We start from the raw sequence: 24520 nt of genomic DNA, 5'->3' as shown, positions 1-24520 counted from the left end.
GGGCACTCAGCAGGGGGGAGAAGCCAGAAGCACCACCGGGAAATCCCAAAAGAGGATTGAGGCTTTGTGCAATACCATTGCATAGAACAGGTAAGTATGACGTGTGTGTTAAAAAAAACATGCGCTCACAATCACTTTACTCCTTTAATTTGCTTTCTTTTTTTTTTTTTTGCCAAGCAGCAATCTAAAATGGAACTAACGCGCTGCAAATAAGTGTTTTGGCTTGTGGTTTGCGGGCCGCCCCATTGACTTGAAATTGACAGTCCTCAAACCACATTGTTTGCTGCAGCTGTGGTGTGCATACAGCCCCCCGACTGTATGTTAAGTTTTAAGTGGGGAGGAGGGATGGCAAACCTGATACTCAACTGCCTGTTTTTACCATCCCCTAGCTGCCTGTGTGAAAGAGGTCTAAGTGTCAATATAACACGGCAGAAAATTAGTGTATATTAACTCTAAAAACAAAATACAATTTTAAATAGCTTTTCTACACCGCCTTTAAAGCAGTTTTTCAATGTGAGCTTCAAGAGAAAAACTCAAAATGAACAGACTGCATCTATCTGACACTTTGCATCTCTTTGTGACTTACCATTCCTTATTGTGGCTCTGTTTTCCCCTTCTCTCCCTGTGAATTGTATACAATGGGTAAGGCTTAACATTATGTGAAGAGGTGTGTAAATCCCCTCCCACCCACAGACTTACTTCTGTCCATATGTCATACAACAGTTTTCCTGTTGATAAGTAGTCACTGACTTTTGTTGAAGTTCTTCAAAGTAGGTTGTGTACAGTTTCATTTTTTACAAATGATTGTGCTTAGGTTTGTGTGCGTCTTGTAGTCTCTGTGGCTCATTAATTAAAGCATATTCTTTGGGTACCAGGACTGTAGCATGCGTTAGTGGGTAAACAGTCATTGGTCTCAAATTTTAAGCCCCTCCCACCATTGGCACAATTTTGCCACACCTACAATTCACCGTGTCACTGCGCATGCTGCCAACTTATCTTCCTCTAGGTGCCCATGGCTGAAACAATGAGTTAAACGCCACTTTCTAGATTTAAAGTAAATGATAGAGACTGATTTGTAAACTGCATATACAGTATATGAACACAGGAAAAAAAAAATTCTATTTGAAGCAAGAATAAGAAAGTAAATGTGATATTCATCAGACATTCATCAAACATTCATGGCAGGTGAACTATTCGCTGCAATTTAAAACACCCTAGGACTTTCTTTTTTTTTTTTTTTTGAATAATAAAGAAAAAAGGAAATGCATGAATTATCCATTTACATTTTCACTTACCTTCCGTGTTACCTGATTGTTCAATCTTATTGGTTGCTTCAGTCAATAATACCTCCAAATCTTTTACACTTTAATACCAAACTCACCCAGCTGCTATAGTCATTACAAAGCCATAGGTCCAGTGCTTTGATTTTAATACATTAATTTGAAAGTGTGCTCTCTAAGTTGATTCCTAAGACCACTAAGCACTGATTTTATACCTGAATGTCAACTGTCCTTATAATTGTCAAGTGCCCTCTTACTTGTGACCTGTTAATCTAATGATCACATTGTGGCAAATCAATAGCAGTGTTTAACATTTGACTAATTAAATTTCAGTATCTATAAACGTACAATGAAACCCCCAGCATTTGTTACTAATCATAGCAATTTTGTGCTATAAAGGGTAACTTCTTACATGGGGGAAAAAATTAATATAGTATATACAATTGTGACACCAGTCATGTTGTAATTGAATGTTATTAAAAATTACCTTTTTATTTTTAATCTGCAGCAAAATGCAATGCAATATGGCTACCTGGAGGTGTTCTATACACAGAATGTGTTCAGAACGCTCCCCAGAAACATAATTTCCTGCTTGTGGGATTTGCTCACTGATTTTCCCAGAAGTCTGCACTAAGATACAAATCAGATTTCAGGCATCGTTTGCAACAAAAATGGCGTTTTTAGTGAGATACTCCCATTAAGGGATACAGACTCTGCAATTTTTCTCTTTAGAGCCCTGCAGGTGCAGCAGCTGGTTGACAATTAAGAAACCACTCCCATTAGATTAATTTTCTACATAGACACAGAAAAACAAATAGTGATTTCTTCAGAATAACAAGAGTTAGGAATCTGCAACATAGTTTTGCTAAAATCCTTGCAATGTACATCACCTGGTGGAGAGTGTTTTTCTTTCTTAGCAAAAGTAGATGTTAAAGAGTTACTCTTTAACATCAAGGAAATATATTATAGCACTATTTTCAAACTTAAAAATAATCGTGAAAGATGACTACAACAGCTTTCTGTGCCCTTCCTCTGCTTAAATACCAGCAGTTTTGAGCAGGACACAATCCTACACTTCTGGTAGTGCCAAAATTTGCCTGCTTCCTCCCACCTCCCTAGACATTGCTTTTTTGTGCATTTTCACACTCTAGTAGGAATGTGAAGAGACATGAGGAGGTGAGGAAGCTCCAACACTACAAATACGTGTTTTTGTTTTTCTCAACATAAATTTTTGGTTTATTATTTATCGCCACCAGACCAATATTTCAGTTTGAAGAAATGTGCTAAGGGCAATGTTAAAATTAAAGAAGTATGGCCAAAGGTCTTTTGGCCATACTTTTTTTGTAGGTCACGGGAGTGCACTGATGTCACAGAGGCAGTCTAGACCCTGCATGCATCCTGACAAAAATATTGGGATCTGCCTAGCTGCCTGACTTGCAGCTGGCTCAGCCTTTCAGTGCACTGCTTGGGAGCCTGAGCCAGCAGTGTCTGGCCTGTCACCGCTCTGTGCTCAGAGCAGACCCAAGAACTGAGCGATCAGCAGCCTTTGATCACTCAGTACTTGGTGTAGAGCCAGCAGGTAACAGCTGCAGCTCGGAGGGATGCTGCAGCTATATAGGTGAATAAGTATGTTTGTTTTTTTTTTGGATCCCACACGTCTCTTTTAAACTTTAAGCATTTTTTTGTTTATATTCATCCATTCAGCAAAGTACGCTGTGACCAACCTGCTGTAGGGTGTGCTTAGCAATCATAAGCAAAGGGTACCAAAATCTGTTTGAATGAGCCCTTGGATATTTTAGGATATATGGACACTCATTTGAATTATAACATGGCCATTGTTTTAGCAGTATATGATGAAATTTTGTTGTGATGTAAAGATTTTTTCATATGTCTATAATGTTTGCAGGTCATGAAAACGTACCACATGTACCACGCAGAGAGCATTAGTGCCGAATGTAAGCTAAAGGAAGCTGAAAAGCAAGAAGAGAAACAAATTGGAAGGTCTGCCGACCAAGTCTTCCATTTACGACTGGAGGAGAAACACCAAAGAAGAAGCTCAGTCAAGAAAATTGAGAAGATGAAGGAGAAGGTCAGCATGTCCTTTGTCAAATATTAATGTATTCAGAACACTGGATTAATCTTGTGCTTTAAGGATCCACACAGGCAGACTAAATATACCTACATCATGGCTAGAGACCTTATCATGCAATTAGGAAGCCTGTAGACAATAACCAGTTACAGTTTTTTATTATTATTTACCTAATGACTCCAAATAAAATATAGAAAATATGGTATTTTTTGTAGTGACAGATACATTTAAAAGCTAGTTGGCCCCAGTGGGTGTCATGCATGAAACTGCTTAAAAAAGAAACTAGGTGTCAATGGGACATTCCCTAGAAAAGTATAAAGTAAGAAAAAGGAATCTAATTTCTTGCTGTTGGATACAGGGTTTCATATATTAGATATACATGATGTCTAATGACATTAGTCTTTTTTTTCCTTCTCACTCAATTACTTGGCTTCATCGGGGTTAACTGCCTTCTGCTTTAAGCTTCCAGAATCATGAATTTCAAATAAGTGCCTTTTCTTCTGTTTTGCTAATACCTTTTAGCTTATGTATAATATTACTTTATATAAATTTATGTAAATTATGTATAAATGTTTTCATATGTGTTCTTTCTTTTGAGATGCCAGAAAAAGTGTATTGAGAGTAAAAAATAAACCTGTCACAAACCTGGGCAGTTAAAACAGAGCATATAATGGAAAATAAGCATAGACCATTTCAAATGTCCAGAGACAGAATCTAGGCATGTGATGATATATGCAGATCTTGAGTTAGGTCTCACCTTCTACCATCTTTGCAAGCTCACAGCCAGTCTTGTCTCCGATAACGAGTAAAGGGCTGGGCCAAGCTTTCCTTTACAGGAAAAGTTGACTTTTTTTTTTTTTGGCATTGCAAATTTTAAATGCCTGAGTTTTTGCTGGGCTGGCACCCTTGGTAGAGACCTCTGTCTAATAGGATTATTATAGAGTGTATTCCACTGACTGTGATAACTGTTGGTTTTGTATTAACTATATCACATTATAAAAAGTATAACTACATTTTTTTATACTGCATTATGGAAAGGCCAAGAGACATTATGAATGTTTGTTTTTTTTTTTTTTCATGGATTTCTTGTTTCTCTACAGCGTCAAGCCAAATATTCTGAAAACAAGTTAAAGTCCATAAAAGCTCGGAATGAATACCTTTTAACACTGGAGGCAACAAATGCTTCTGTTTTTAAATATTACATTCATGACCTTTCTGATTTAATTGATGTAAGTATTTTGTTTGCTTTAATATTTATTTAGTATTATAAATTGTAGAGGAATGTAGTCTGTACTGTAGACACTTAGGGACCAAATAAATTAGGGGAAAAAATAGGTGCGCTATTCTTACATTTTGAGTAACCGCAGTCTTCCTTTAGTAGTAAATGCATATTTATAAGAAGAAAACAAAAAATGTCAAACCATATAATCAATAGAGCTAAAAATTGCAAATGTCCATATAAACAATCCACACAATATTGGTGGAAGTCCTAGTTAAATCTGTGAATTTTATATAAGCTGAATCCGGTGAGGGTGAAGTTCTTGAGAAAAAACAATACACAAGTGTCCTCCCAGTGATAAAGCCTCCTTACTGGATGAAGAGGATCTCTAGATAATAAGAGTTTGCTAGCGGCCAGCTGTCACATATCCTCGATTTAAACAGTTACTTCAGCAGTCCACCAGCCTCACTCAACAATCCTATAAAACACAAGAATAACAAAGGAGCAGGACGCATAGTGTAGTATATAAAAGAATGATGGGTTTATTAAAAAAAATATACTCGCATAAGAAGCAAAGAGACTAACTTGTAAGTTCAGCACTGCCGCTAGTCCACCAACAAGCTTGATGATGTCATGAACCAGGTCCCGCCCAGCACATTTCGTCACTCCACAGACAGTCAGGGGAAGAGGGCTCAAATCCATGCATGTTTTAGGCAAATTCATTCAACTAATCTCCGCGTGTACGCTATAATCTGTTGCCTGTTATTGGCAGTTGGAAGACTTAGACAAGGAATTGAAGGGGTTTTGCAGTTTCATTAACTCACATTTGAGCTTACAGTTTTTAAATGCATACCTCTATGTACTCTGTTCATTCTCCCAACTTGTTAAAGGGGTACTTCATGCAGCCAGAGGAAAAAAAAATGAAAACAATTCTGCAGCAGCCAGAGATAATGTTGATGAGATTTAGGGAGTTCAATTCTAAAGAGGGCCTGTATTTGCTATGGAATATTTTATTCAGCACTCATGAGCTGTGTGGGCAGCCATTTTAACTATGAGCAGATGAAGCTAGCACCTATTTCTTCTGGCATATGGATGGTACTCACACACATGCATAGACACACACCCAATCACAGACACACACCTTGCCAGTAGATGTACCATTCTAATCCTCCTCTTGTGCCCCGTGGATCACTGGATAAAAGTTCCAGCTTGTTCTTCCAACCATGTACAGGAGCCTCTGGACACGCCCCTCTGCCCTCCTCCTCCTCCTCTCAACCACACAAGCACTGATCTCCAGCCTCTGCACACATCTCTCGGCTCACCACCTCCACATTCTCAAGCAGTGATTTTAACTCTCTGGACATGCCTCCTGTCCTTCTTTGCACTCTGAAGCATAGATTCCCAGCCTATGGGCATACCTTTCCACCTTCCTTCTCCACCCACTCAAGCACGGAGCTCCAAGCAGAGAAAAAAAAACACTTTCTGAAGACTTCCTGGGATTTCTGACGACGATATCCCAGGAGTCATTGGGAGCAAACACCATAATTTGCCTAGGCTATCAGAGCAGGAAGCGTACAGCGAGAGAATTCAAAAATTTGTAAAAATGTATGTAGAAAGCCAAAACCTTCTTTTTACTATCCAACAGTATTACAGCAGGGGGACAGGATTGCCTCAAGAAGAATTTTAAAAATAGGCTGAAGGTTCACTTTAAGTATATATTCACTTTATCAGCAGAATGTTTCTGTAGCCTGACTGCTATTTTTTTCCATGAGTATGGTTCCTACATTCTCAGGTGTGTCACCCTGTTTGGGGTTGTAGATTCTGTTTCTGGAAGCCATAATTTTAAAGTAATCCCAAGGAGCCCGAATTCTCATAATCCCAAGGAAGCCGAACTCAACAAAATATCTTTTGTGTTGCAGAGCAGTGGCACATGAGTAGTATATCATTTCATTTTGGGTAAAGCGGTGTTTGCATGTTTGTCTAATCTATATCAGCAATGCTCATAGGCTTATTGAGCTACAGTTTGATAAGATAATTTGATACATCTAAAATAACACTGAGTACTGAGATGGTTTGTCTTTTAGCTTCACCGCATTATGCAGTATTGCCTGGTTTACAGCTTGCATTACTTTTGAAAAAAAAACAGCTTCTCCCTAGACCAAGTAGATTTATTTTTGGAAACATACACTTTTCAATGTGTTCACAGTTCATCATCCAACTTGGCTGCTTTAAATGAAATGTTTCTAACAGCTGGCATCCCTGAAAATGAGAAATAACACTACACTGTGTATGAAATGAAAATTGAAATAACGTGCCAAATCTGTTCTACACTGTCCTCCAGTGTATGATGTTTTATTTTTTTTTCTTTCCCAATAAATTGTTTTGACACTAGCTACACGGTGTAGTTGGCGTAGTTCGTGTTTTATTTGTAATAGTTTATAGGACAAGGTGTTTCCCCTAAGAATTTTAACTGGTAATGTAAATAAATGATCTGCAATGAAACTGGAAGGTTTGCTATCTCACTAGAATAATTCAGGTCCCCTTATATCATTTAGGTGGCAGATAAAATTAACCTGACACTTTGTATCTGTAAGAATGATGTAGAAGATAAGTATTGAGAATCGTAGACAAATACCTTTTTAGGTATGACCTGCTGTCTAGACCAGGGGTCTCAAACGGGCGGCCCTCCAGCTGTTGTGAAACTACAAGTCCCATGAGGCATTGCAAGGCCGACAGTTACAAGCATGACTCCCACAGGCAGAGGAAAAATGGGACTTGTAGTTTTCCAACAGCTGGAGGGCCACCAGTTTGAGACCCCTGGTCTAGACCATAGTTCCTAGCCATAGGGGAACCAGAAGTTTGGAGGTAGTGACATATTTAATGTAAGGTTTTTAAAAGCTTCCTTTGGATGTGTGCCCAGTTAAATAAAAAAAAAAATATATATATTTTTTTTAAATTGGAGTATGTGTGTTATTGACACTACTTTTTAAGCAGTGTCTTAGGTTTGAGAGGGCATGTCATCTGCACTGCATGGGATCTGAGTTTTTTGCTTTCTTTGCTTGAATGGATTATAAGAAGCAGGGGTCCCAAGCAGTGTTATTTTGTCGACTAAATGAATACTTTTTTGTCTACTAAAATACGACCGAAACAATTGAGGTGACTAAACGGGACTAAAACTAAAATGCCATTTTAGTCAAGGCTAAAATGGGACTAAAACTAAAATGCCATTTTAGTCAAAAGACTAAAACTAAATTGAAATTTGACTTCAAAATTAACACTGGTCTGTAGTGCATGTTCATACCTCAATACCAAAATAACATATTCGATTTTTCACTCCAGCAGTATATAATGAGTTTGGAAATTGTAGAGAAATGTTAACTAATGCATTAAAATTTAATTACACCCATTAGATTTTAAATGACTAAAATGTACTGGAGATTTTAGTCGACTAAAATTCAGCTTCAGTATCTGAAACCACGCAGATTATTTGTTTCATGTGAACATCTTAGTTCTTTAAAATGATTTGTCAATGTTTTCAATATTTAAATGATTATTAACTTACTGATTTAATGTGTTTAATGTGTTTACAGTGCTGTGACCTGGGATACCATGCAAGTTTAAACAGAGCTCTGAGAACCTATCTCTCTGCTGAATATAACCTTGAGACTTCACGACATGAGGGTTTAGACATAATAGAGAATGCAGTCGATAACCTGGAACCCAGAAATGATAAGCAAAGGTTTATGGAAATGTATCCCACGGCTTTCTGTCCACCAATGAAATTTGAGTTTCAGGCTCACCTTGGCGACGAGGTCAGAATTGTAAAAATTCAAAGATAATGTACATTGTGAATAGCATGCAGATAACTTATTTCTATAAAGATGCTCAGTGTTGTACGTACATGGCTTATAGCAAACCAACATTAACAGCATAAAAAATCTTATTTTGGATGTACTGAACTGACTGTTTTAGTCTTTGACAGATACAAAATCTATTTAAAGTGGAAGTAAACTCTCCTACTGTTTTCAGCCAAGGAAGCTGTCATCTTGACCCCTGTTTAATCTTCAACTGCCATGATGCTGCACATGTGATCAATTATTACACCAGCCATTTGGTGCTTTGACAGTTTGGTTGAGAGCACAAGCAAATGTGACAGTTAAAATTCCGTCACATGCCTGAAATGTATCATTTTTTTTTTTTTTTAAACTGTTAAATCGATGGGCTTACTTCAACTTTAAGTGTATAAATGTGAAATTCTTGTATTTAAATGGGGTAGACCACTCTAAACTGACTGTGGTATTCTGGCAGTAGTTTGAATACCCACCTGCTTTTTTTTATCCTCTGGAAAAGGTGATGTGATGGTATGACCTCTTCCACTACATCTTGAGATTTGTTTACTTGTATACATTACAGTGTATCTTACACTACTTTATTGCTATAGAAGAAATGATACTTATTGGGGGGGGGGGGGGCAGACTGGGATTTCCAGCTAAAAAAATGGAATCTGTAAGTTAAGTCACTCTCCCTGATCTGTGATGATCTTTTATACCATTTGTTCTCAACCCTGTCCTCAAGTACCCCCAACAGGCCATGTTTGCAGGTTTTCCTTTATCTTGCAAAGGTGCTTTAAATCTGAGTCAATGGCTTGGTATTTTGGATAGCTAAACATGGCCTGTTGGGGGTACTTGAGGACAGGGTTGAGAACCACTGCTTTATACTACACTCACATTAAAGTGGACATTCAGGCAAAATCTAACGCTAAGCCTACTCTCAGCCACATTCTGAACCTTTAACTATCTATCTATCTATCTATCTATCTATCTATCTATCTATCTATCTATCTATCCCTCTAAAAAAAAAAAAATCACCATACTTACCTATTCTGAACCCGATCCAGTCCAGTCTCCAACAGCGGCGGTTGTGTAGAGGGAGTCAACGGCTGTGAAATGCCTATGAAGTGACGTCACCCATAGAGTTGCTATGGGGCTTCCATTGTCGTCTGCCTCTCCTGCACACTCCCACACACTGAAGCTGTCACTGACATCTCAGCCTGGAACCGGGCCATAGCTGCTGCAGAATAGGTAAGTATAGTGATCTCTTCTTTACAGGGCTAGGTAGATTAGGTTTAGAATGCGGCTGAGAGTAAGTTTAGCATTAGGTTTTGGCTGAACTTCCACTTCAACTTTAAACTAGTTGAACCAGCAGCCCTTGCAGCTAACTAAACATGATCATAAATGGGTGCTCTTTTGTGGGTGGCATTTGAGTGGAATCACAAACTGCAATATTATCCTTAAACTGCTCAGACTACTTGTATCTAAATCCAAATCAAGGTTTAATATATTGCAGCTTAGCAATCTTGTGGTGGTTGCATTCGTTTTCAGGTTTAGGGCAAAGCACATTTTCAACGGGTATAGAAAATAACTGTTGATTTTGCCAGAAATGCAGCATACTTTTTACTTTAAAGTGGTGTTCCGGCCGAAATTATACTTTTTAAATAAAATTACCCATATAATACACAAGCTTAATGTATTCTAGTAAAGTTAGTCTGTAAACTAAGGTCTATTTTGTTAGTTTATAGCAGTAGTTTGTTATTTTATAAACTTACAGCAGGCCATGGCCATCTTAAGTGTGGGCATCTGAAGCCACACTGTATTTCTTCCTGGATCTCATCCTTGAAGATCTCGCGCATCCTAAGTGCAGCACAAGCAGTGTAATAGGTTTCAGGTCAGGTTTCCATAGCAACGGCAGTGTCAGAGGAAGTTGCCGCCCCTTCCCAGAAGGCATTGCAAACAGGAAATGATGCGATGGGCCACGGCCAGGCAGGAGGAAGTGAAAAATGAATACAGCAGATATACAGAAAAAATGTTTTAAAATATCCAATTCGTTTACAGTGCACAGTTTAGTGAGGGATGCTGAAGAGTTGGAAAAGTGGGTGGAACTCCACTTTAATATACCATAAAGACATTACAATTTAATCCTGCCGCTTAAGTTGAAGCTATTTTCTGTGCTAACTGCCATGCAGATGAATGTTAGATGGCAATTGGCTTAGAAGCACATGATCTGGTTCACTCACTGACAGATTATCTGAGGAGGGTCCAGTACTCTGTTTTTGTTTTTTAAATAAATGCAACAGTTGAAAGTGAAGTACATTTTTTTTTTTTTAAATCATTACATAGGATTTGCACTTTTGGTGCGTTTGCCCTAACTTTAGCTTTAAAATGTCCAAATCCTACCGATTTTAAATAAACATTTAAAAGCTACACATTTGTTCAAGTTCCAAACATTAGTTTCAGCATTTCTTTAAAATCTACTCGTTTCTCCTGGTAAAGTGTATAAATATAAGCATTTGTGTTGGTGACCATTTTAAAGAAAACATGTTGCAAGTATTTTGGTCTTGCAAGTAAAATTACATTGACCAAAATATGTCTGAGAAGCATTAAACCGTCATTTGAATTGTGAAATATCTGATGTGTACAGCTGTGTTAAAACTGCCAAGAAAAGCAAGAAACAAACTCCCAAGCTTAAAATCCCCCATCTGGTGATTCAGAATGTGGTGAAGATATTATACAAATGGGTGAAGTCAGTCATCTGCACTGTTTCTTTTATTCTCTAGCTTTAGTAAATGCACAAGAAGTGGGATCTAACTGAAATTTGTATTTATCTTCTTTTAACAAAGGTTTGCCAGGTCAGTGCTCAGCAGCCATTACAGGGAGAACTGTTTCTCCGGTACCAACAACTTCAGTCTCGACTGGCAACACTGAAAATCGAAAATGAGGAGGTAATGTGTATCAGTATGAAGGGAATGACATAGCTATAATTCATGCACACACCCATGTCCTAACTAAGGGTTGAAAGTAGCCATTTAAAGGGGTTTCACTATTCCTTTACCACTTCCCAGACTTTCAGAAGATTGTCTTGTAACCTGCCATGTAAATTCACTAAATGCCCAAAGGCTGATCTCATAAAGTGCATCGTGTTAGTTTATCTCTGCTTTATCCACTGAGAATATGGCCAGTAAAAAAGTAATATATCCAGTGTAGGAATAAGCATCGGGCTCAGGTTGGACATTGGTTTGAGGAGAACCCAAGCAGTTCGCAGTCCCTGAGAACTAATGTGGCAGTTTGGCCACTCCATTTAACTGTAATGTTAATGCACTGTGAAAACCTTTGAACTTTGGTCATCTGCCGTAGAAAGGCCAATAATGGGGTCTTTGTTATGTGCCAACACCCTCAATATAAAAGAGGGGGAGGGGGCATGAAGCAGTCATAGTGTGATTGTATTGGAGGCTGCTGTGGGGAAAGCTGTCAAACTGCATATGAAGAGATTTGGGTCTACTAGGGCACTGTACTTTAATTCTGATTGCTAGCAGTTTGGACAATCCACCCATTTGCTGCCTTTTTTTCTTAAGGGCTTTTATTCTTTTAGTTTTTTGTTGATTTAAGGTCAGCTGCCCATTCTAGCATGGTGTTGCATGCAAAGGCAATTTTACACTGCTGCATCCTCTGTGGTCTTTTCATTCATGTAATAAAAACCCTACCTGTGTTCTTTGTCTCTGGTAAACTTTGGGCTTACAAATGCCATTTAAAATTTTCCAATTTTGGTTCTAAAAGTATTATTTAAGAATGGCACATGACAGTGCCCTGCTCCCCATTACCCCATGTTCAACAAAAGTTTGCACAATAGCCTTAAAAATTGCAAAGAAAATAATTTGGGTTCAATGCTGAGTTTTGTGGATTTCACACTGGTTTGGATATCCCAACCACGACACTACCTGCTTGGAGTTTGCATGTTCTCCCTGTGCCTGCGTGGGTTTCCTCCGGGTACTCCGGTTTCCTCCCACACTCCAAAGACATACTGGTAGGTTAATTGGATCCTGTCTAGATTGTCCCTAGTATGTATGAATGTGAGTTAGGGACCTTAGATTGTAAGCCCCTTGAGGGTAGGGACTGATGTGAATGTACAATGTATATGTAAAGCGCTGCGTAAATTGACGGCGCTATATAAGTACCTGAAATAAATAAATAAATATTCCCAATAACTGAACTGGAGCCCATTAGCTCATCCAGTGTTTTGCCTTTGGAGTGGAATGATACCCTTTTTGGTAAACTTAGTTTATTAATAGTTCACTCTGTACGAGACTTTAAGCCTGCCATACAGCCTGTCATACACAGCTGAAATTTCGGTCAATTCCTGCTGAACCAGAAGAAATATGACCTGTGGGTGGCTCTGTGAGCACAACCTGGCTTAACAGAATTTGATATTTGGAGCAGATTTTTTTGAAGATGCCAGGGGAAAAATTGGCAGTCGAATGGTAACTTCATCCAGTCAGATGCAGTCACTTAATCATACTGTTCTTGTATTCTGACAGCCGCGGGTGCTGGCTGTCAAAATACAATAGCTGACAGGGGAGATTTTCTCCATTCATGCTACATAGCGTGGATGGAGGAATCTATTAGATTTTCGTTCCTGTATTACATTTAAATGCAGAATGGCAATTGTAGAAAGAACAGTGCTCATCTAGAGCAGTGTTTCTCAACTCCAGTCCTCAAGGCGCCCCAACAGGTCATGTTTTAAGGATTTCCCTCAGATGAAGCGGCTGTGGTAATTGCTAAGGCAGTGAAACTGATCAAATCACCTGTGCAAAATAATGGAAAACCTGAAAACATGACCTGTTGGGGAGCCTTGAGTTGAGAAAGACTGATCTAGAGGGATTTCTGATGCTTGCCTTGTCCTCAGTCCTGGCCTGGAGACATACCTTCTGTACACTGTGTAGCTTTAATTCATTAGGGGGTTTTTGCTTCCTTCAGTTTATGCATCAGCACATTGCAGCATTTAGGTAATCATTTATATCTCCTGGCAGTGAGGACTGTGAATCCAACAGGTATGTGGTTGTGGATGTGTTCCTTGTACCCATTCCTTGTTTGCAGACAAGCTGAATGAGCATAGGTGTTTATAGGCTTCTGCATAAGGGAAGGGTAAATGGGTCATATTGGCAAAGTCGTTTGCTGTCCCTGGATATATTCTAGTATCTAATGTATTTTCAAGAAAGCATTTATCCTTTGTTTTAGGGTTCTGTTGGTGGGGGGTTACATTTTGGGGTAATTTAAGAGTTATGGCTAGGGTCAGAGTATGTATAGAGACTTTGTTGAAAACCTCACCCCAAGAACCATTAAAGCCAGGTTCTCTGCAACAAAAGCCAAGTTTGGTAAAAAACATAATTACTTTTAAAGAAAAAGGAGTAAATTGGGGAAAAATAAAGCAAACCACAAACCAGTAAAGTTCATATTGAATAAGGATCTATATTACAGTATTGGTGATTGTATTATACTGGAAATATTTGTAGTAGGTTATTCTGGCTATACATGTTCTAAATTTCATCTTTTTTTTTTTTTTTTTTTTCTTTATTTGTTTAACTAGTAAAAGATCTAGGCATGTATACCCTGTTAAAGCAGAAATATGGGAGGTGCATGTTCTTTTTAGGTTTTCTGAAACGTTTGTTTCAGGTCGTCGATGCGTTAAGTAGTAAAGGAAGGATAGGTTTTACAGCCTGGGGGCTTTCACCTTTAAACACAGGTTATCTTTAGCAGCTCCCATAATTTGGCCTGACAATTTCACTTCAAAATTGTTGTCTTATCTCATGAAATTTCTGTCACTGGCCAGTCCTCAATCTTATTGAGTATATGGTTGTTATATGATACATGCTTGACAGCACATAATGCTTCCTCTGACATGCATTGTCATTAGTGAATTGCTGCGACAAGCAGCGTGAAGCTGATTTCAATAGACATAAGCACATAATGGCAGCCATCTGTGCTTCCTTTTACTTAAAATAGCTTACATTGGTTAAATTGCACAAAACATTGTGATTATGCTCACATTGATAAAGGATACCTTAAAATTGTTTTCATTGTGAAATTGGGTCAGTACTATTGGCTAGGTACAGAAATACCCAGGGGGTTTTAAAAATTGAATTATTTATTCTCTGGTAAACAAGGTCAAATTTTTATATTAAAGCCTTACAAAAGCAGTCTGTCATTACAGCAAAGTAAAGTGAGTGCACTGTTAAGTAAAGATGTTACTTTTATAAAACCCTATCCTTACCTATATAATACACTGGATTTTCATTAGCACGCTACATTAAATTTTAGTAAGGGTTCGCCCACACTCCATGCATGGGCATTTTTAGAAAAACATTGGTTTTAGCAGGGATTGTTCACCTTATTGCACTGCAGTGTGTTGACCTGCATTTGGTATTCAAGTTAGTGAGATGCTTCAGGAGTGCAATACCAACACACATCAGTGCAAGAATTCTGGTGTGAAAGAGCCGTGTCTGGTTCATTTCATATCAAGGTTTTTGGTGTTACAGTATTCTAATAACACTTTCAGATAAGTTACAACAGGAACTATTTTGTAGATAAAGAAAACCACAGAAGCCACTCTTCAGACCATACAAGACATGGTGACTATAGAGGACTATGATGTGTCAGAATGCTTTCAGCACAGCCGCTCTACAGAGTCTGTAAAGTCCACAGTGTCTGAGACTTACTTGAGTAAGCCCAGCATTGCCAAAAGGAGAGCCAACCAGCAAGAGACAGAACAGTTTTACTTTATGGTAAGAACTTCATAGCACTTGTAAGTGTACTGCAACTAAAAAACACCTTAAACTGCAAATTGACTTATTAATCTCGTACAATAATTTTCTATGCAGAAATTCAGGGAGCTTCTGGAAGGGAGCAACCTCATCACAAAGCTACAGGCTAAACATGATCTGCTTCAGAGGACACTTGGAGAAGGGAAAGGTGAGTTCTTGACCAATATGTCATGTGACCAAAAGGGAAAGTATAGTCTTTCTGTTTACATTTCTTGCCATTATTTAGATTGTTCAGTGTTAAAAGTTACATTTTTAACAAGAAATATTCCAAGTAAATATTTCATATTTACATTTCCAGCCAGTAGATGGAGCTCTCAGGGCTTAAGGTTTTAAAGCAAATCTGTCAATTTTTGAAAAAAAGCATTAAAGTCCTCACTGCAAAGGAAAGAATTAAAGCATTTGTTACCCCAGCATTTTATATTCCTGATATATGCCCGCTGTACCACGTACTTGTTTTAGAATGTATCCTGTTCTCTTTGTATTGCTTCATTTGTGTGAAATCTCTGGTGTTCCAGTCAGTCCCCCTGCTTTCCTATTAAAAACTGATCACACTAAGCAGGAGAGAACACCGTGGTCAGTTCTCTAGCTATGCTGGGAACTCAGTATGCTCTCCTCCAATGATCATTAACCACAAAGCGAAGAGAAAAGCAAGCTAGTTTGTGTGGATGGAAGAATTTATTAGTGTTTTTTTTTTTTTTTTTTATTCAGCCCGTTGGCTGAATTAAATTAGAATAACAGTGTTTGGCCTGCACTAGTATGTCAACGTAAATGGGTGTATTGATTGTTTATTTAACTGGATATCATCCACTTGACTGAATTCTAGTACTTGGTTGAGCTATATATATATATATATATATATATATATATATATATATATATATATATATATATATATATATATATATATATATATAAACATGCCTTCTTGGATTTTTTTTCAGGTCACCGAGCAGAATACATGACTACAAGGTAAGCTCTTTTCTATGCTGATTGATGGCAGAAGCCACAATCCACTTTCTAGAATTATGATGCGTGGTTATAGCTACAGTATTAGAATGTGATGATAGTGAGCGCTTCCGTCCATCATAATAAAAACTGAGCTACTTTATATACCTGATGCAAATCTGTGGTGTGTGGGTATGTTTATAGGATAACACAAAATAATATGCATATTTGTTTGCAGGTAAAACAAATGTGTATTTACTATTTTTTGTTTTAGGAGCCTGGAACGCATTGCACCAGTGATTAACGGATCACCGATACCATGCAGGTCTCCTGCAGACTGTCAGTGTAAGCTGTCTGACTGTACATCATATGGGTAGGCAGTTTTACACTGACAGGAAGAATCCATGAACTACCACAGCGCCGTGGAAGTTGATTGAGAACTACAAGCCGACAGCCCCAAAGGCTGTCGGTACTTGTAGTTCATTGATTCACAGGGATCTGGGCACCAGTGACATGGCAGTGTGAGCAGAGCTCCACAAAGCCATACTCTCAAGAAATTGTGGCAGCGAGTACGAAGAGAAGATCCTCAGCTCGCTGCCACAAGGGGGGGGGTTTGATGCTGAACATGTTACACCCTAAATATGGGTGTAACATGTCCTCAAAGGTGAGCTTATCCTTCAAAAACATCGATGGATGTTAGAATCTGATCACGTTCACTTATTTATTTATTTTTTTAAAACATTGTTTTAATTGTATGACAGTTTGTAAGGCATTTGTGTCTGAGAATTCCCTTTTTAATGATGGGTTTACATACATTTATTTAAATAACATTTGTAGTCCAAAAAAGAGGGCCACAGTGACTTAAATCTTTTATTTATTCTAAACCAACATAATTTTACATGAGTAGCACCCAAAGTAACATTGCTGCTTACATACTAGCAACATTTCTAGTCCAAAACTACCCTTTCTGAAGCCGGAGTTGTGATTTAACTGCCTACGACATTCCCCTTATTTACATACTACACCTTCATCCATCATTTCTAAAGGCAAATTTCACTTGTGTCCACCATATAAACCATAAAAGAAAGGGTGTATCAATAAATTACATGCTAAGGTATAACTAAAGGCAAAACTTTTTCTTAGTTTTGGATAGCGTGGAGAGGGATTTAAAACACTTGACAGTTTTTATTTCTCTCTGTGCCCCCATTAGGGAGTCCTCTCTATTTGTCCTGTTTACCATTATCATTGAAAGTAAAAGTAAATGAAAACTCAAATTTTGGGATATCCCCAGAAAAGTAATAGAGGGGAAATCTTCCAATAGGGGCACTAGCTCTGGTCACCTGGGGGGTCATCAAGGAATTCCCTTAATTTGCATGGATTTCCTCTCACTTCCTGTTTGGCTATGGGACAGTAAGTGAAGGGTAATCTTCGCAATGGGACGCAAATGGAGAAAAAAATCTGACAGAGGTTATAACCCTCCCTTGCTCTATCCAAAAAAAAAAAGAAAAAAGTTTTGCCTGTAGTTCTATTTTACGTAAAATAACTATTATTATTAGAAATGCTGGTTGATTGGTAACTTGTTTTGAAGGCGGGCAGGATTTGTGTGTTTGCATAGTGAAGGCATTACTTGATTCCGTCATGTAGATGGTAATGCAGAAAATTCCCCATCAGATCTGTCTTCCCATCACTTTAATTGTCTGGTTTCACCACACCCCTTATCGGTGATTGGATGACAGATGATGGTGTTCTAGTATATGCTGTATATGTGCAGGATGCCGTAAGACTTCTAATCACAGCTCTGGCTTGAGAAAGGGTATTTTTTTCTTACCTGAAAGATCACCAGGTTGTAAGGAGCAAAGTTATAATGGGCACTAATTGTAAAGTCCGCTGTGCTAATCCTCCTTTAGGAATATGTTGGATGTACCATATACAGCACCCATGCTGAGATTATGAACATTAAAGTGTTTACAAATCTTTAACAAGCAGTACAAGAGCTTTAAAACAAAATGTTTTCTGCACCGCATTGAAATCGCGCGACATTCATGTGAACCGCAGCAGGTGTCAATGTAAAGTTAGACGCCCCAAAACGATTTGTGTAACGCAGTGCGATTGACAGAATTGGATTGCATAGGTGTGAACGCCCAGGCGATCCTAATCCAGTGCGGGGCAAATAAAAGGGTCCTGCATCTTTTAAGTACTGATGCGGCATGATTTGAGCCATACAAATGAATGGCTCAAATCGCATGTGATTGGCATAGGAATGCGGTGCAATTCTTGTGCGATTCACATGCAATGTTCCGCACCGTATATATGTGAACAGAAGCCTTAATGTGAAGTTTATTCTTTAAGGCACCGCAAATGCCTTAAATGAAGTCAAATTTCTGTTTTTAGGCGTCAAACACCTGCTAGTTGTTTTATATTAGAAGGTTGGCAGCCTGCCAAGATCTGCTGTTGGACAAAGGGTCCTTTCACACTGGGGCGGTTTGCAGGGGTTTGCAGGCGCTATTGCGCTAATAATAGCGCCTGCAAACCGACCCGAAAGTGCCGCTGCTTTCATTCCAGTGTGAAAGCCCCGAGGGCTTTCACACTGGAGCGATGCGCTGGCAGGACGGTAAAAAAAGTCCTGCTAGCAGCATCTTCGGAGCGGTGAAGGAGCGGAGTGTATACCGCTCCTGCCCATTGAAATCAATGGGACGGCGCAGCTATACCGCCGGCAAAGCGCCTCAGCAGAGGCGCTTTGCGGTGGTTTTTAACCATTTCTCGCCCGCTAGTGGGGGTATAACCGCCTCGCTAGCGACCGCATACCGACTGTAAAGCGCCGCTTACAATAGCGGCGCTTTACCGCCGCCGCCCGCCCCAGTGTGAAAGGGCTCAAAGTGCAAGTGCTCAAAATTTGAAAATGATTTTCTTCACAATGCTTATAGAAACAGAGATAGACAAGGGCTTGTAAAATGCTTTTACTGCTTGTTCAGAGTATGCAAATCCTTTAGTGTGTATCATCTGGGCACTGGTTTCCTTTAAGTGCTGGGTTGGAGCATGAGGTGTGAAAGCTACTCAATGGTGTGCAATCATTTAATGTATGTAAATCATATTTGTGAAATTAATCATTATTGACTGGTGATATAGCAGAATGTAAATCACAAATTCTAAAATCACATTGGCTTTCATGATTTAAAATATTCTTAGGGTTTACCATAATTTAGAGCGGAGGCTGCAAAAAAAAAAAAACGTAATGAGTTTAATTTTGTTGTGTGATACACGATTATCTTCATGCTTTAAGGCATTTATGGTTTGTTCACCACATATTATTTTGCCATTTTGAGGTACAATTCAGTGCTGTATACTCAAAGCTGTTCCTTTGTTGTCCAACGTGTATAATCTATTAAATATTTTTACTAAAATTATATTGTCACTTAATGATGATGTTCCCTTTCTCAGGCCTCCAAATGTACCCCCTAAGCCCCAGAAACAAAGGAAACCCAGACCCCGATCTCAGTATATTACTAAGTTGTTTAAGGGGGATCTGGAGACGTTCATCCAGGTATTGGCACTTGTAATGCTGCACCTTTTGCTTCCTATGTAATGACAGGACCTCAGCGCAGCTGGGGAACGTCATTACATTCTACAATGTGGTGGGCTGTTGTTTCCCTTCTGATCAATATCCTTCCTGAGTCTACAGAGAGAGTTGGAAGTGTAACCCCTTCCTCAGTGATCTATGCATTATTCTTGTGTGGTGCAGACAGTGACATTTCTGCAGTGAACTCTGCTACAGTTAATGTTTAGTGCAGGAAACATTTCCTCAAGAGTCTTCCTGTTATTCATTTTCAGAGAAAACACAGCCATGACACTGGTTTCATTGAACTGCATTTGTGTAGTCCATATTCTCAGGTCAAGTGACACCAAATAAACAATGTCTGTTCCTTTAAACTTGTAATGAAATGTATGCATAAATTATCTTAAATATTTGAATAGTGTCTGTATTTATTTATACTTTTTTAAATAAAACACTGACAAGCATTAAAGCATTACTTTTTTGTGTAAAGGATGAGTGCACTATTGTAGTAAAAGCCACTCAGCCTCCTCCTTAGCCCCCTTAACTAGGTTAAAGTGATACTAAAGTCTCCATTTTTTTTTCCTCCTTTTTTTTTTTTTCTTTTAAATTTAAAAATAACAAACATGTTATACTTACCTGCTCTGTGCAGTGGATTTGCACAGAGCAGACCAGATCCTCCTCTTCTCAGGCCCCTCACCAGCTCTCCTGGCCCCTCCCTCCTGCATTCACAGCAAGCAGCTTGCTATAGGGGCACCCGTGCCGAACTGCCACTTGGTGTGTCCATTCACACACACACAGAGCCGCGATTTGGCCCCGCCCCCTCTTTCCCCTATTTGGCTCACTGACTTTGATAGCAGCGGGAGCCAGTGGCGCCACGGTGCTGTCTCAGCCAATGAGGAGGGAGAGTCCTGGGCAGTTGAGACTCTCCCGCAGCATTGCTGGATCGAGATGGGCTCAGGTAAACATTAGGGGGGCTGCTGCACACAGAAGGTTTTTTTTTTTTTTTTTTTTTATCTTAATGCATAGAATGCATTAAGGTTTAAAAAAAACTTCTGACTTTACAACCACTTTAGGATGACAATTATACCCCCAAAGCTGGTTATAGATTGTTTTTTTTTTTTTCCATCAGCTGATGAGAGGGAACCAGAACAAATTCCCCCATCCACACAAGCAAGGTGGATGGTGGAATTCTCCCCACTGTGCTATTGTATTCTGACAGTGGGGACTCCTAAGCTGTCAGAATACACTGATCAACGCTGCAGTGGATTGGCTGCACGCACTGATTGAAAATGTTCCAACATTCCCATTCAGCAGAAGTTGATCATTTAGATCTATTTCTGACTTGCAGGAACAACCATTGAATCGAAATTCAGCTGGTCCCTGCTGAACTGGCCAAATTTTGATCCTTCTATGGCCAGCTCAAGTGTATACTTTCCTCCTCTGGCAGCCCTTTGCATTGCCTACAGCTTAGCTAGTAAAAATTTTGTGCTAGCCCGGCATTAGATTATATACCAGCCTTGCTGTAGACCATTAGGGGCCACCACTGTGGGATGAAAGTAAGTATGTGTGGGGGTGTTCACCATCTGCTCTAGTAATTTCAGTACTTTTAGGTCAGCAAGTGCACCTCCTTGTTTTTCTCAGCATGTTTCCTTTAAAATCCAATAGGATGTCTCACTTTCCCTAAATTACAAAAACCTGTTAGTGATGTCAGACAGTATAAGTGTTCAGTCTGCATTTTAAATTGTGATATATACAGAACCTGCCAGTTGTACGTAGAGAGTAATAACAGCTGAAAAGCGAAAACCCTTGAAAGAAAAAGAAAATCTTTTATGAATAGGCACATTAAAATGGATACCCTATGAAAATATTTCTTTATAAAACCATGAGTAGAGGATTTTTTAGGTTAAAAATAAAATATCATTCATATCGATCTTTGAAAATCTTTGCACGCAGTCAGTGCACAAAGTCCCTTGAGCCTATCTTATTGACTTTGTAGAGACCATTACCTTCTGCTACAGAGTTCACTGCAGTGGAAAGATTGATTTAAACTGGATATTTGTCCAGGTGATGTGATGCAATGCACTGATCAAGGCTGTTGCTCCACCTTCTCTGTTTCCTAAGGAATGCTATACTTTGAAATTAGTAAAACTCCAAAATTCCATCTTGTACTTTCACTACAGTTATTTTCTACCTCTTTTTCTGTCCTGTATTTCTAATAATGCTTCTAGTCGGGGAAGAAGGAATTCACATACAAGACATCAGGTACTGTACTCCTGGCAATAGCCATCTTATTTATCCACATCTTGCTCTGCGGGTAGCATCTGATCAAGGGGATGTTTGCACATGAGAACAAATTTTAGATTGCCTTTTTTGGGATGTATTGGTGTTGTGAATGAATACGTATTGGGTAACCCAATCCTCTGTTATTCTCAATATAGCCACATGAAATTAAAATGTATTCTTTTACTCCATAACACCAGATGTCCTGTTTAGTTTCTGGACCTTCTACCCAAATTTGCAGACCTTTTCTTAGCTGAAGTCTTGGTCATTTTTTTAATTGTTGGTCTTTCCAGGGTGTGTAGATAGCTTTAGAGAAATTACAAAATGTCAATCCATGTTAATTACTAGATTAATGGATCACCACAGCCTGACGCACAAAGAAGAAATGTAGGTACTATTATATAATGCCAGTGTATGGCATTCTAGCTGTTTACTGAAAACTTCAACCTTTTCCCATGCATTTAACCTTAAGGAGCATTCAATTTAAGGAACATATGGACTTTTTTTTTATTATTATTATTTTAAAATGGAACTTCACCCAAAAGAGGAAGTTCTGCTTTATGCCCTCCCCCCTTGTCAGGGGCTATAGCCTCTGACAACAATCGCATGCTAAAAATCTGACATGGTGATTGTACCCGAGTTGATCAATGAATTGACTTGGGTGCAATCAGCCTGCCCATAGACTGAATCTTAGCCAGTCCCTTCTGAACCTGCCGAGATTTGATCCATCTATGGCCGGCTTAAGTCCACGTTTGAAATGTCCCATCACTGGATAATCCATAATTGTGGCACAAATAATTGAATCATTTTGTATTTCTAATTTCAATCAAATAGTAATCATGAGATGCACCATTCCGATATAGATGTCCAGTCAAAGTAGTAATCAAGGCCAAAACATTTTGTTGGTGGCATCCTAAAACTAGGTCAGTTTTTCTATTGACCTATCAGCTTACAAATAGCATTTCCTGTTAATGAGTACAAAGACAGAATTATTATTACATTAGCAATTATTCAATGTGCTACTTAAATGTAAACTTGGTGCTGTTGAACCAGGACTCTTCAATCAGTCACTTTGTTTGCTTAACTTGTACCTTAGCCTCTGCTGTAGTAGTGGGAGGAATATTCATATGTAGATCTATTTTATACATCTTTAAAAAAAACTTGGGGAAAAAAAGACTCTTCTATTGTGTCCCTATTCGGAAACAAAAAGATCTTAAAGAGGAACTTAAACATTACCGCTTCCCTCCAATATTTAATTTTTTTAAAACCGTGCTTACTTTATGCTGGGTTGTCCTCAGTTCAGATACTTACCTACCCAGTGGCTTCAGCATTGTTTTACTGAAATCTGCTTCTCCGCCGCCTTCATGCTGCCATCTGCCTTCTTAACACCATTGGAAGGGTGCTGTTTCTTCTGGGTTCAGGCAACCGCCTCCTGATGACATGCCACCAGTTCAGCCCCCTCCTCCTTCCATCAATGGAAGCTGATGCTTTCTAGAATATGTCATATTCATATCTCAGGAAGCAGTGGGGGCATAGCATGTCATTCCTGCCTGGTGAGAATAGAGTAAGCGAGCGAGGTAAACAAAAAGGAAAAAAAGGGTGGGTGGATTCTCATGTAGCTGAGGAGGAGAGGCCTGGAGAGAAGGAAATTTTTTTTTTATTTTTTTTTTTTAATATTGTAGTGTGAAGATCTGCTTTTAACTGTGTATCAGAAAAATGCTCTGTTGAACACTATTACATACAAATGTAGCTAGACTCCAAAGAAGTAGATCACAAGTTATCAGCACCATGCAAGTCCATGCACCATGTACCTGGTCCATCCATAAGAGGTCCAAACCAGCCCTGCATAAAGAAGTTGAGCACTCCTATACTTCAAAACAAGAAAAGACAGCAGAGTGCCCTGGCATGGCACAGAGACCTTGAAATAAAAAATACATGATGCATTCACAAATTTGAAACCTGAACAGATATGGTGCCTATGGCCTCCAAGATTAGGGATGAACTGAGTATGCATCAGCTGTCAAAGCTTTCAGGATGCATCCCTGACTACACCAGCATACAATGTCGGATTTACATTACTAGAATGTGTTTTTGGAAAGCTTTCACCTGTGTCAGCCTGGTAACATAACACATTTGACTTTATATGCAAACAATATGCTTGCTTTAAATCTAGTACATGAAATATGTATAGATTGAGGGCCTGCAGTACAGAGCCTGTCTAAATCCAGCAGGGGATGGCCATTGATGATGTATACATTAGCCACCAAGCACAACCTGATTGCTTTACAAGTCTGAGGTGTGCTCTGCTACCAAACTAGCAAAATGGGAAAGCTTTCTTGCAACAGAAACCCAATGTTGTATTCTGGTGTAGGCAGGGACTGTTGATGGATACCAAGATCAAGGAAGACCGATTCTGATGAGATGGCTACATCCTAAACGCTGTTACCACTCAGCTCACCCTGTTGCCAGTGGCCATTTGCAACAAAACAGAGTGGCAGTCTAT

The 24520-nt window shown here is 38.9% G+C and overlaps 1 protein-coding gene across 7 annotated transcripts in view; it reads left to right on the top strand.

The window, feature by feature from the left end:
* The window catches only part of SRGAP1 (SLIT-ROBO Rho GTPase activating protein 1), a 253078-nt gene that overhangs the window by 164031 nt on the left and 64527 nt on the right, over nt 1-24520 (top strand). For 4 of the 7 annotated variants that reach the window (XM_073620143.1, XM_073620142.1, XM_073620140.1 and 1 more), the window contains exons 5-12: nt 3187-3369; nt 4470-4598; nt 8179-8400; nt 11265-11366; nt 15003-15200; nt 15297-15387; nt 16181-16208; nt 19623-19725. In XM_073620143.1, the coding sequence (XP_073476244.1) occupies nt 3187-3369; nt 4470-4598; nt 8179-8400; nt 11265-11366; nt 15003-15200; nt 15297-15387; nt 16181-16208; nt 19623-19725 (1056 nt within the window). Of the gene's footprint in view, nt 1-3186; nt 3370-4469; nt 4599-8178; nt 8401-11264; nt 11367-15002; nt 15201-15296; nt 15388-16180; nt 16209-19622; nt 19726-21965; nt 22000-24520 lie in introns of all 7 variants that reach the window. The other 3 variants (XM_073620145.1, XM_073620144.1, XM_073620141.1) reach the window with 1 other exon arrangement.

Source organism: Aquarana catesbeiana, linkage group LG03 (assembly GCF_042186555.1).
Source record: "Aquarana catesbeiana isolate 2022-GZ linkage group LG03, ASM4218655v1, whole genome shotgun sequence".
NCBI classification, from domain to species: Eukaryota; Metazoa; Chordata; class Amphibia; order Anura; family Ranidae; genus Aquarana; species Aquarana catesbeiana.
Note: the sequence above shows the minus strand (reverse complement) of the source record. Positions and strands in the feature narration are given on the sequence as shown.